We start from the raw sequence: 13933 nt of genomic DNA, 5'->3' as shown, positions 1-13933 counted from the left end.
GACAAAAATACCAACACATGAAAATTCATTGGTGAATTTAGTGGTTTTAAAAAAAATTCAAAAATTCTTGAAATAACCAACAGACTCACTAAGGAATTCCAAAACATTTATTGATGAGTCCATCGATGCTTTGTTGACATGGTAAATCATTGATGAACTCACCAACATAATATTCTATTGGTGAATTTAAACCCAAATATATGAGACAATCCCTAAATTTCCCTCTCTTTCCTCTCCCTCTCTCTTCTACTAATGATCGGGGTTCTCTCTCTAGAATCTATTTTAGATAGCTAAACCTAACATCAACGATGGTAATATTAGATTATAAGATATTACAATAAAGTTCAAAGAGATAAAGATACATTCTTGCTTCGAAATAGACAAGTACTTACATACTAAGTAAGACATTTAATCAAGCAATCTTTATGTTAAAAACTAAAGTTTGTGCATAGAAAGTCAAGATTCTAACATTACCTAAATGATTTCTAAAGTTTCTTTACAATAATCAATCATTCATGAAAAAAGTAACTTTAAAAAATGGCTATATTTTTTATAAAGGTTATTTGGTTATATGTTCTAAACTACTTATAAATATATGGGACATTACAATCCAAAAGAAGCATTAAGAAGCGTATTTATAATCACCTAAAATTCCTCAAGCTCGTGACCACATCTCTTATAAAGACATGTGCTTAGGTGTCAACTATCATAAAAGGGGGACACTTCCTACAATACTCTCATCCAATGAAAGTGATTCAAACAAAAAGAATCCTAACATATTCTATCTATATTTACCATGATCATGGATGCAACATTGAAAAGTGTCAAGCACTCACTGAAGAGATAAAAAAGATTGATCTTCAAAGAATACCTACAAGAATTTATGAAAAATAAGATATAATATGATCAAACACGAAATAATTATCATGATACACTACCTTAGATAAGATAAAAATTAGAAATCATATATCTATTGCCTTTTAAATTTTCAAAAATAAAATAAAATAATGCATCTCCATGTCTCCAAACACAAAATGTATCCATGAAATTTCCATGGAAAAATCTCCATTGAATCTCCATTATATATTCAAGTCCTCGTGATCAACTATATTTAGGTCCCCAAGACCAATCGTTTCCAAGATCTCATGAACAATTGTTTTTAGATTTTTTTTACCACTTGTCTCTAGGTACCATGATAAATTGCCTAAAAAAAAAGAAAAAATCTTTCATGAATTCAAAAAATAGCAAATATTCAAAGGCATGCCTATAAAGGTAACATTTTTATGCACGAAGATAGGCAAAATTTTATAATGTAAGTATTTTATCCTCTTTTTTTGCTAGTTAAAGTCTTTTACTACAAAGTAGCCCATACCAAAGCTACACAATGCAACCCTCGTCTAAGTTACACATGTAGCCTGCATTGAGGTTGGTATCACCTTAGTTTAGGTTGTCATGTGATTAGATTGATTTTTTAAAACTTGACTAAGCTACCTTGTAACTCAAATGGGCTGATTTGCAAAGCCCAACCAAGTTCAGCACCCTTTTTTTTTTTTTTTTCTTTTCTCATTCTTCTCTTTTTCTTTTTGTTTTTTATTATCTATGTCGATTCTTTTTTAAGCTGCTACCGGTATATGTCAAGTTGTACAAGCTACAACTGCAACTATAACTTAAGTTGAGGCCACCATAGTAGAAACTATCATGTAAATAGCATTGTCACCTTTCATGGTGCAAGCTACATGCCTTTGAATGTATACTGTCTAGCAATATGTCACCCTCAACGGTAGGGCACAATGGTGCAAGCTACATGTGACATGGGCAAGCTATCCTGTGTTATGAGTGAGCTATGAAATAAAGCTGCCACCTTTGACGGTGAGCTGCTCGAGATTTTTTCCAATGCAGGTTATGTATTCTCACGTTTAGCAAGAGAGAAAGGAGATTTTTTTCTTCATTTGAACAACAATAAAACACATTTCAACTATCTCTCTATCTACTTTTTTTTACACTATATTTTCCTAAAATATTCTAAACTGACTCAAGCATCGGAGGGTTATTTTGCAGGTAACACTCCCGTCCAACCTATAATTTTCTGCAAAGAAAGCTCGGTCCAATGAAATTTTCTCATCTTCATCACTAATGATGATCCAATGCTTTGGAATTTTTGTGATGAAATTGATAAATGGGGAATCTGATCAGGTTGGTGCGTCATATCAGAATCAGGGACAAAGTTCTAATGAACCAATTCCTGACAAGCAAGCTTCCAATGGACCAGCAAGAAGTGAAGAGGCTGTCCATGGTGGGAGGCCTAATGCTGTTAGGCCACCTTAACCAATCCCTTATTAATGCAGTTGCTGTCAAGTTCTTGGAGAAGTAATCCACGCTGAGATGGTGTGTTCCACATGCTCAATCTTTCTTTATAATTCGATTTCTTTTTCCTCGTTACTGACTAGTAAAGTTCACCTATTCTGTGGTGGTAGGCAACTATAATGCAAAACTTGAGATACATGGGGAGAATGGGTATCATCTGTCATGCTATTCTTAAGGACCGGGATCATGTCAAGGCAGTTCATCTTCAACATTATATGTTTCAAGCTTTAATCAGAATTTTCCGTTTCATCTGATTTAGAGAAGTGTGATTGATGAAATGCAATTAAACTATGAAGAGAGAAAACTAGCACTTGATAGTTTTGGAGTTTTGATTACGAATCATTTTCTGTACTTGTAAACTTTAAGGTTTCGAACATTTTGCAGTTTCTGCAAGATAAGGACAGAGAATGTGTAGGAATTTCTGCAGAAGTATTGCGATGATAGAAGGCATCCAGATCCACTCTCATTCTTCTATGAAGCTCTTTATGTTGGATTTGAGTGGGGTGATGTTTTGAATAATGATGACTTCAACCACCCATCTCCATCAACTTCAGGTTACTATCTCTCTGCGTGAACTCTTTAGAAATTGGTCAGAATTTCCTTAGCTTTCATAAATGAGCAAAATTGAGTTTTTTGTATATGGCAATATCATAAGACTTGAAAGTTCAAATTTTAACAGGGGAACGACAAGCAACGAATCAGAGGGAGAGAAAGAGATGGAGAGAGCAACTCGGAGCAATCTTGCACTACAGGTTCTAGCTGCCATCTTCACCCATAACAAAGACCTCCAGCATTCTCATTATAATATAAAGATAAACGAAAACAAATACCTCTAGAGAACTGAAATTAACAATCTTCTAAGTGGTTTCTTAAGTACTAATTCAGTAATTTTTATGTGATTAAGGATTAGTACTGAGGGAAAGAGCAGGAAAGTTGACATTGAATGACTTAAGACAGTACTTACGTCTCCCTATTGAATATGCCGCGAGGAGGTTGACCTTGTGTTCCACTGTAGTGAAGAAATATGTGATGAATCGATGGCTACACAGAGAGGTCTGAAATGCTGAGTAATTTTTGAGAAGTTTCAAAAGATTCTGTTGATTGTGATTTTGTGACTGTAATCTAATGTACTTGAAAAATATTTACCAGTAGCTAACAGATTGCTTTCGTCTGATCTTTCCATTTATCCATACTTGGAGTTTACAAGGAACTACAAGGCATGTTCGTTTTAATTGTTTTCAAATTTAAAGAATCACTGTTAGGCTTCTACATGTATTTGTTAAATAGGACTTCTTTTGTCTGATCTCATTGTCTTTACACCATAGCTGGTCTCACAAAGTGAATGGGACCTGAGTAAAAGTTGGCAAAATTCCTCATTTCCAATGTTCTTGTGTGTCGCAACCTCATTCATTGGCAGAGTTTCTTACAACATTGAAGTCGGCTTCAATATGTTTTCTTTGATAAGGCAGTAATTGGTGGATGCACCTGCAGCCTTAGTGAAGAGCCGGCCGTCTACGGCATTATCATAATAGAAAACAAAGGAATCTTACACAAATGGAATAGGAAAATTCTTGCCATGGTATATACGTGAAAACCTAAAAATTGACCACCTCGAATTTTTCGTGGTTGTACAATAAAGGGTGCGAAGTTCTCAGACCATCAAGAATTTAATCCTCAGCTCTGAATACAAGTTTCAGATTCCATGGAAAAGTACTTTTGTTTCAAGAAGCAGGAAGATATGGCTGACACTTTGGTTTGTGTTAGACGAGTGAAGCAAGAAGCATCCGAAGAGTGGGATGAGAGCATGCCATTGCCAGGAGACATAATTGAAGGGTTTGCTGAGAATAACGCAGATGAGTTATTTGTGCCAGCTAAAGCCAAGTCTGATCTGAGTTCGCAGCTTGGAAAGATTAGCCCGCAGACTGAGACAGTATGGTTGAAGGTTAGAAGAGGTGAGAGGACGCTGAAGCTCCGTGCCAGAGTAATGCCAGATAAGAGCGCAGTGCTACAGAGAAGATTCACCATTAAAGCAGCCAATGATGATAGGCATGTTGCAGTTTTAGGAGACTTAACCTTGGAACAATGCACAGAGCTACAAGGTAGGCTTTCTTCCTCTGTTTTATCTTGACAATACATATGGTTTTTGACTGTACTAGAATCATTTTAATCTAAAAACTTATTAGATAAAATTATTTTATAAAACTCTAGATCAGAAATTAATATATATATCCTATGACAAACGCACAGCCTAAATGTCTGAATGTGAAGTTTTAGACCCCTAATTCCTCTGGATGTGTCTCAGTCATAGCCCATAATTTCGAAATGGTGAAAGACCAGTGAAAAATTTTGGTACAGCGAGACCCCAGCACACAAGTCTTCATGACCGTTTTCCCACCGCAAATTTTGAAAAAAAAAAAAAAAAAGCTCTCATAATGAAAGAAAACATTTTTCTCCGACTTGGGCAACTAAAGAAAATCACTGTCAGGTTGCCATATCTAGCTCTCTCCTTTTTTCCTCACATGACTGTTCTGTCAACCAAAACAGGAATGGTATACTGTATTAAAATAAGCTAAGTTCTTAACAGTCAAGGAACTGCTTCCCATGCTGTGGACTTAGCTAACACTAAAACCTGCCAATTTTCATAAACCTAACAAGTTCAAGGATATATTTGGTGCAGAAATGAGCAGGAAAGTAGTGAATATGGATTCCTGGTCATTTAGCAAGCGGGGAGTGAAGTATGACTGGAAGATGAAAGTTGATAACTATCTACCGGACCAGCGATCTAGTGTTGTTAGTTCTATTCTGTTCATGCCTCTACAAGGTGAACACAGCATTGAAGCCACTACAGGCAGGTGCATGGCCTGGTTTTCAGCAGCAGTTTCTTCAGGAGTTCCTATTGTGTTTGTCAATATCCAAACAGAACAGACTCTAAATGTGGTATCAATCTTTCTGCTAAAGAAGATTACTTGTTAGTTTTTATTTGTAGACATTCCATTTCATTATGCGCAGGCCTCAGGCCTAAGACAGTTAAGAATTGAGTGTTTAATGGAAGCTAAAATCAATCCGAACAAAAACAAAATATACATTGATCTAAGCTTTATGTCCGCAACAACCTAAATCTCTAGAAATTTATTAAATGAGAATTTGCTTTCTAACTTTATGTGTCTCCAATGGAAGGAGAAAACTTTATGCACAGGCAAAGAATTGAGTTGGGGTGGGCAGAAAAGCAATAATACACCTGTTCAGATATTGCAAGGGATAAGACTATGGTTTCTACCTGGAGTTGCAGAAATTCTGCTTGAAATGATACCAGAACCTGGAGAAACTCGTTTTGGAATGGACATCAAACGAATTGATGAGGTAACTAACATCACTGCACTTGCAAGCCATGACCTTCAACTTATCTTTTAAAAAAAGCTCATATCGGATTAATTAATCGTTCTGGCTTAACCACATAGAACTTTGCACTACTGTCAGTGAACTGACTGGTTGTTGTTAATTCGAATGCCATTAACAGGGCTTTGTATGTGTCTGCTCAGTGACAAAAGGTTCAGCAGCTGAACGTGCTGGCCTTAGCGACCTATATGAAGAGGCAAATAAAGTCGGCCACCTACTTGTGATTTCTCGATTAGAAGGAAAGAGCCTCATGCCTTCAAGTGTCTGCTCGATGGGGCTTATACACTGTTGTGATCACAATGAAGTTAAGGACACTCTCATTTCTTCCATTGACGAAATGGATTCAATTCAAATCCACCTCATGGCCTGGCCTAACCAGACTCATTCTAGCAACACTAAAGCAAATGGTGTTGCAAACCTTCAACCTCCAAAGGGTCTTTGACAAATTTACTCTTATTATTTTGCAAAATAACCAACTTCAACCACTGGAATCGGGAGGGAAATGTCATATGACTGGTCATATCAGCAAGGGGAGGGATAATGTATGCAATTTATTGAACTTCAGAAGAATTACTTGTAAAGTCAGTAATATGCAACCCAGAGGTTATAGTTGTATGCAAACAAGTTTGGATTCTGATTTCTGAGTTTAATTGGACAAGCTGACGGTGTTCTGTAGCTTAGATTGTACATGAAACAAAAGGATTGTAAGGACATTCTGCCTCCAACCACTTTGCCTTTTTTTAATATTCTTTTCTGGACAAATTATTGGACTCCCACTCAAGTATAAGCTTTGCAGGAAGGGCAGTTCTTTCCACTGCTGCGAATGCACGAGTAGCATGGAAATGACTGACAAAAGCTTGCATAAGAGAATCATTATTCCGTTCTTTTTCAGTGTAAGAACAGCCCATGCGTATTCAAGATTATTGTTCCGTTCTCCTACACTTTTGTCTTGTCTGAGTCTCCCCACGCCATGATCTTGATTGCTACAAGGAACACGGGCTTTGGTAAATATTGGCTCTGTTTTCACCCTTCTGTCCTTCACTATATTTGATCATTAGCAATGAATCCGTTCAATGAAATCATGTCAAATGCTGACCAAATCCATTATGCATTGGCCTATTGTAGGAACGACCCTACTTCTTAAAACCCAATAGGCTGCATAATCTTGAGAATCTAGCAGTCTGCAGACTGTAAAAAAGAACATGTTGACAGTCTAGTTTTTGTTCTCTATATATTAAAAATTAATTTGTTAACACTTTGCAATGTATGTTAAAAAATAATCCGTTAATACTTTACAAATACTAATCAAATAAATATAAATACAAAAAACTTCAATAAATAAGTTATTGAGTTACAAAAATAAAATCTTTTGAAAAACTTTTTAAAACATAAAAAACTTTGTAGGGCAACCAAATCTAGAATAAATAATTTTTACTAGTTTAAAAGATTACAAAATGAGTATTTTCATCTATAAAAACTTTGTATCTATAGTAACTTATCAGGATAAACACTTTATTTTATTTTTTACTACCGTATTTTGCTAAAATATTTGATGATCTTCAATAGTTAAAATAGAAATTCCTGATTAGAAGCATGTTGACTCTCTAGCTTTTAAGATAAACACTTTATTTTATCTTTTATTACCATATTTTACTAAAATATTTGATGATCTTCAAATTATTATCATTCTAACTGAAACATTTAATATGTAATAGTTAAAATAGAAATTCCTCATTAGAAGCATGTTGACTCTCTAGCTTTTTAAAAAACAATTCTTCTTGAAAAAAATTTTCATACTCTATTCTCACTCTATTCTCTATTCTCGTGTGTGAAAAATATATATTACAAACTATTTAGGTTAGACATTCTTGCTCTACTCCAAGCATTTCTATAATTGTTTTTTTTATATATGTGTGTGTACGTGTAAGAGAGATAAGAAAAAAAAACATTTAATAAATATTATCTTTTATTTTTCTAAATATTATCTTCTAGCTTTTTAATTTGCTGGGTTCTTAAAACACTACAAATTATATTTCATATAAAAGACACTTCTTTGATAGTTATCTTTGAATAACTTTTATTTATTTTTTTCATAAAATATATTTAAACTCTCTATATAATTTATTAGATAATTAATTTTTTATCTAATTTGAATAAACTATCAATCTAAAAAAATTCAACTTCATTAATACAAATAATTATTTACTAATCAAAGCTAACTATTTTAATATTTACACGTATTAAAACCTTTTACTACCAATGTTGACTGAGAGCCTTTGGCATGGCTTATTGCTTGAATTAGGATTCAATTGTCGAGTCATGGCTTTCAATTGCAGAGCATACCATCCTTTACATTTTGTGCTTAAAAAGTTCTCATTGCAAGATTTTATAGTTTTATTGACAAATCAAATATATCGGTGTGAGATTTAGATTTCATCGGTAGATTTTTTTACCAACTAAATCACTAACAAAAAGTGTCCGTCAACATCCTTTTCATCGGTAATCCCACATTTTATCACTAACTCTGTCAGTAAAAAAAATATTGTCAATAGTTTTACAAACAAAAAATACATACAAAAAAAATTCCCTTTGGAAATATACCAACAGATGTATCCTATCGGTGATTGTGGCATTTCCAGTAAATATTTTTCAAAAATATCGACGAACAGTATCCATCAGTATAGATGTTGGTGATCGTGTATTGTGCATGAAATATTATATTTGTATTATCTATTTATCTTCATGCAAATACTTAAATTATAAATTGTCCATCGCACAAAACAATAACAAGCTTATAAAATAACAATTTCGTGTTACAAAATATCATCCATTAAATATATTACATGAAAAAAAAAGGCTTCACACATTGCTTTATTCTTATAGTTAGTCAGAATTTTCTTCTTCTTGGTTGTCAATTAAATAGTTAGCAGCTTTATTGCAAACTTCAATATTTAGCAACTTTATTGCAAACTTCAATATGGATATCATCATCATCTTCATTAACATTTTGCTTGTCCGCTAAAGCTCAAAACAACATTCAACTCTTCTGCATCAACATCAATAAAATTATCATTGAAAACATATAAATTTGAATTTTCTTCCAAGTCAATTGAAGTAACAACTCGATATGGTTCAACAAACTCACTAACTTGAAAGACTTTAACTTGTACATTTATGTCTTCGCTTTCATCTTGAACAACTTTGACACTACCACTAAGTTTTGTTTTTAAAACGGATAACCAATCAACTCTTGATCGATCCTTTCTAAAGGAAGGAGTGTATATATAATAAACTTGTTGACATTACTTTGCGAAAAAAAAAAACATTGCTTTGCTAGAACAAAGACATCGTTTATATTGTAGAGTCTAGCTTTTAAGTTGATTTTGACCAGACCATAGTGAAGATTGAATAAAAACACCCTATACTATTCACTATGATATTGCAGTTCGACGACCTCTTCTAATCTATCATAGTAGTCAACTTCTAACTCACTACTAGTTGATCCTTTAACATAAACACCGTTATTGTATGTCTTTTTTTTATACCCGTATTTTTTAGCATGGAACACATGTACATTGATAAAATACTTATTATAGAACTTAACTTTTCTTTCAGAGCCTAAGCTTAGTGAAGACAGTGACTTAACATCACTCATTCTTATTTGATAAACCTTATATATAATGTATAGCAATGAATAGTAAATAAGATTTTTGTAATGACATATAGTAGCTTTGTAAGAGATAATGAGTTTGTAATAGTATTTACATGCGTTCTAAACGATGTGGTAAATTGTTCATCTTGTAATTGAAATATTTGAGATTCGATCAGCTGTGAGTTATTGGACAGTAAATATTATAAATATTGCCTACAAGATTGTTCCAAATTATATGAGTTTATGATATTATAATATATAAATAGTATATTCTTAACAAAGTTAAATTAGTAGTATATATACTTACTGAATAAAAGGTATCAGCTCATCACAGTTAAATAGAACATAATTATGTACTTGTTTGAACTCTATTTCTGACAAATATCTTCCTCTTATGGTATTTTTATGTGTGAGTAGTCTAACATTCGAGAATATTGACAAGTTCTCATAAAAAGACGCTTCATCACTATCATCATGCCATAGAACATGATTGATTCTCGTTCTCAAATGAGGTTCGAAATAGTACGAGATAAATATTGAGATCTCCTCAACAATATAGGCTTCATATATCGAAGCCTCAACATGCACCTTGTTCTTAACCTTTTTCTTGAGATTTAACAAGTCCCTACATTGAATTAATCAAATATTTTCAAGTAAGAAAAACAAAAAAAATACTTTTATATATGAATTACATTACAACTTTAATATCTAACCATTTAAATGGATACATCCATCTATACTGGATCGGTCCTCCAACTTTTACCTTGAATAATAAATATATGGGGAGATGCTCCATTAAGTTAAAAAATGATATAGGAAATATCATCTCAAGTTTGCATAGTATCTCGACGATATTTGTTTCAAGCCTCTCAATATGATCAACATTCAACTTGCTGAAACATATATCTCTAAAGAGATAATTGATCTTTGTGAGTGTATCCCATATCCTTTTTGGCAATAAATCACAATAAGCTAATGGAATGAGTGTTTGTATAAACACGTGGCATTCATGACTCTTCATTTCATACAATCTGCATTCCTTCATATTAACCAACCTTGACATGTTCGAGTATGTCCATCAGGAAAATACAGATTCTTAAGCCATTTATAGACTATTAGTTGTGCATTTTTATCTAACATGAAGCTTGCTCTTGGTTTTGCTACCTGTGACCCATCACAAACTAATTAGTACTTAAAAGTGCATTTTTATCAAGGCTTTATATCATCATTTTGCACTTGAAGTATCAATAACTCCTTAACTAGAACATGTTTTGTAATAACAAGTCTAATAATATAAGATACCTTTAATTTATGGTAAATGCTCATTTTAAATGCAGGTATTCTTATAATTCAAAGGATTGATTGTTGTGATTAACTATTGGAAGTGAAAGGACAAAGAAAAGGCTAAGCTTATGAAGGAAATGCCAATTCACTTCAAATTCAAACACTGTTCAGTCATCGAATCATATCTAGAGCTATAGATCTTGGATTTCATATTAATTTATATGGCTGGAAAGATAAAAAATAGGCCTACAACTTTCATGGGTATGGAAACACCCAAATTTGCCATTTTCAAATTCAAAGTTTGGCCACAAAGAGAAGTCTGAATCTGTCTTACAATCCAGCCCAAACACTACTCAAAGTTTTATCCATAACTGGAGTTCTAGAAGTCGAAATGATCTAAAATTTGGTGGGTGGAAGGAAAAGACAATTTCCAACAACTTTCATGAAGAGAACCAGCTCAAATTCGGATGGTAGAAATGCGATTTCATCCACACACGAGCATGAGGGCTATCCACCACATCCACCAGCAGCACTACTCCGTATTTTAGACATATCTCGAGCTGTAGTGATCCAAATGATCTGAAATTTGGTGGGTAGAAGGAAAAGACAATTTCCAACAACTTTCATGAAGAACACCTTGCCAAGTTCTGATTGCATCAATGTTAATTCAGTTATCCAAAGTGCATGAGTGATGCTGTCCACCAAGTCCACTAATCAATAGTTGGCCACTACATCAATTATGAATTACCACATGAATATTTCTGAATTTTAGCCTATAAAAGAGGCATTTGCCATTCATTTGGGCATCTTTTTTTCCATATCAAGATCATGTTCTTGCTCTTTCTCTTTATATTGTTGTAATACTTAAGTTTTGCTTTCATTAATCTCTTGTTCATGCTTTTCATTTCCTTTACTATACTTAGTTAACTTATATCATGTTTATGTTTTTATATTATTTCTTTAAGTTTTTCTCCTTCATAATGTCTAGCTAAGTTAATTATGTCAAGGTGAAAAGGTTTCACTAATGGTGTTAGGATAAGTAAATATAAACTCAATATAGACTTTAATGCTTATATCCTAAACAACTTGCTATTAACATGTCTTATCATTTTTATCTTATTAATTCTTAATACCTTACTTGTTAAATGGTTAATCTAGATTTGTGTTGTGTAACAATTGGTACATCAAATACTTGATCCTTCGTAGTATTCGACCGGCATCGTTATTATGAGAGGAACTTGATTTGTTGTCAACATAAGTTAGCATCATGAATACTTGATAAAATTTATAAGTATGGTGTTATGTAAATAAGATGATTAATATGATCGATGTTGATAATTAATAAAGAGTTTATACCTTACTTATCTCTAATACTATTAGTGTATCCCCTAACCTTGACATTTGTTTTTATCAATGTATAATCTTCACATTAATTTTACATCTCAAAGTCCTCTTTAACTCATCTTCACCACCACCATCATCATCGTTGTTGTTGTTGTTGTTGTTTTTATTTATAATTTATATAGTTAACCTCTCTGTGGTTCGACCCCGGTCTTGCCGGGTTATTTATTACTTTGACACTTCTACACTTGGGATAAGACATTAACTCTTTGATCGTGTCACAAACCAACTCTATATTTTTATTGTTATAGAACAAAACTATATCCAATCTAGCCTGGATATTATCCTTTGTCTTCCCCTTCACATCCATAATGGTGTTGAAAATGTTCTCAAACATGTTCTTTTCTATATGCATGACATCAAGGTTATGACAGAGGAGACTGGTCTTCCAATAAGGAAGATCCCAAAAAATACTTCATTTTACCTAATTGTGGGTTAAATCAAAACCAAGAAACTTCTGCTTACCTGATTGGAGACCAAACATAATGTCACCATACTCTGATACAACATCATACAATTATTCACCAAAAAGATATGGAGGTGTGATTGTGCATCAAACGTGTCATTAAGTCTCTTATTTTACATATGTATTTATTATTTTTATTTGGTTTTTTTATAATAATTGATGTGCTTTTTAGTAATGAAGTTTCTTTTAATGTTTCGATTGGTTTTTGGAGCTTAAATGAATTAATTCAGAAAATTCAACGTCGGAATTCAGAATAAAGAATTAAAGAGACATTTAGTTGAAGATTGAAGTAAATCTTGGTTCAAATAAGTGCTCCACATTTGCTCGAAAAATCAATTCTATTCCAATTCTAGAAAAGAATATCATATGATCTATTTTAAGCCCAAACTTGCCTTATGTTTTGTGCAAACTTCAACCATTAAACACTCAAGGTTTCAATGTCAATCTTAGCCCAAATAATAGGTACATTTGTATCCTTATTTGATGCTTAAATTCAGCTCGAAATCAGCCCCAAATCAACCTTCAAATCAGCCCAAGCACAATCCATAATCTTACATGTCCACACAACAAATAATAATTGATTTATTTTGGATATCCATTGATCCAAGAAGGCAAGCACATGGATGGAAAGTTGGAGGGGACATTGTTATATTATTTTGGGTCAAAAAGAAGAAAGAGACAACTCATAAATGAGGAAGAAAAACATGCACCAAAGTGGTTGCAAAGCTGGCTTGATTTGATTTTTCAGAACACCTTTCAGTGTTTTGCTCATAACTTTTGAATTAGGTGTCCAAATGAGCTGTTTTTTAATGATCTGGAAAGGTGACAGAATTTCCTATAAATAGGTCTCTAATAGACATGTAGAAAAAAGGCCTTTAGAAGGGTCTAAATTGTTGTCCAAAGTTAGCATCAGATTTGTATCCGAATTTATACTGAAATTATGTTGTGTTCTTCTTTATAGATTTTGATTCTTTAGCTTGTAAAACTTATTATTTCAGTTTGATTCAAGTTATTTCATGTTTATTGAAGTGTTCTTATATATAATCATGGTTGGCTAATCTCTTTCTTGGATCCAATTCAAGGATGATGGTGGTTGATGTGAGTTCTTTAAGATATGAATGAATCTTAATGTTTATCTTCTCATTTTCTTCATGAATGATTTATTATTGCAAAGGTAATGTTATAATCTTGAATTTTTATGTACAAATTTTAGTTTTGGTATAGAGATTGTTTGATTCAATGTCTTACTTAATATGAAAGTACTTGTTCATTCTTAAGCAATAATCAATCTTCATCCTTTTAAACTTCATTGTAATATCTTTCGATCTAATATCACCATCGTTGATATTATGTTGAGTTATCTTATATAT

General features: G+C 32.9%; 2 protein-coding genes across 2 annotated transcripts; both read left to right on the top strand.

Annotated features, from left to right (window-relative positions):
* Window positions 1-3721: 3721 nt before the first annotated feature.
* LOC105114019 (uncharacterized) lies at window positions 3722-5201 on the top strand. Its single transcript, XM_011010407.1, has 3 exons — window positions 3722-4463; window positions 5042-5154; window positions 5196-5201. Exons 1-3 carry the CDS (start codon window positions 4067-4069, stop codon window positions 5199-5201), a joined length of 516 nt encoding a protein of 171 aa, XP_011008709.1. The 5' UTR covers window positions 3722-4066.
* A 16-nt stretch (window positions 5202-5217) lies between these two features.
* On the top strand, window positions 5218-6389 carry LOC105114016 (uncharacterized). The gene is made up of 3 exons (XM_011010405.1): window positions 5218-5301; window positions 5542-5724; window positions 5882-6389. Exons 1-3 carry the CDS (start codon window positions 5221-5223, stop codon window positions 6200-6202), a joined length of 585 nt encoding a protein of 194 aa, XP_011008707.1. The 5' UTR covers window positions 5218-5220; the 3' UTR covers window positions 6203-6389.
* Window positions 6390-13933: the final 7544 nt, after the last annotated feature.

The sequence above is a fragment of the Populus euphratica genome, unplaced genomic scaffold, assembly GCF_000495115.2.
Source record: "Populus euphratica unplaced genomic scaffold, PopEup_1.0 scaffold473.1, whole genome shotgun sequence".
Taxonomy (NCBI): Eukaryota; Viridiplantae; Streptophyta; class Magnoliopsida; order Malpighiales; family Salicaceae; genus Populus; species Populus euphratica.
Note: the sequence above shows the minus strand (reverse complement) of the source record. Positions and strands in the feature narration are given on the sequence as shown.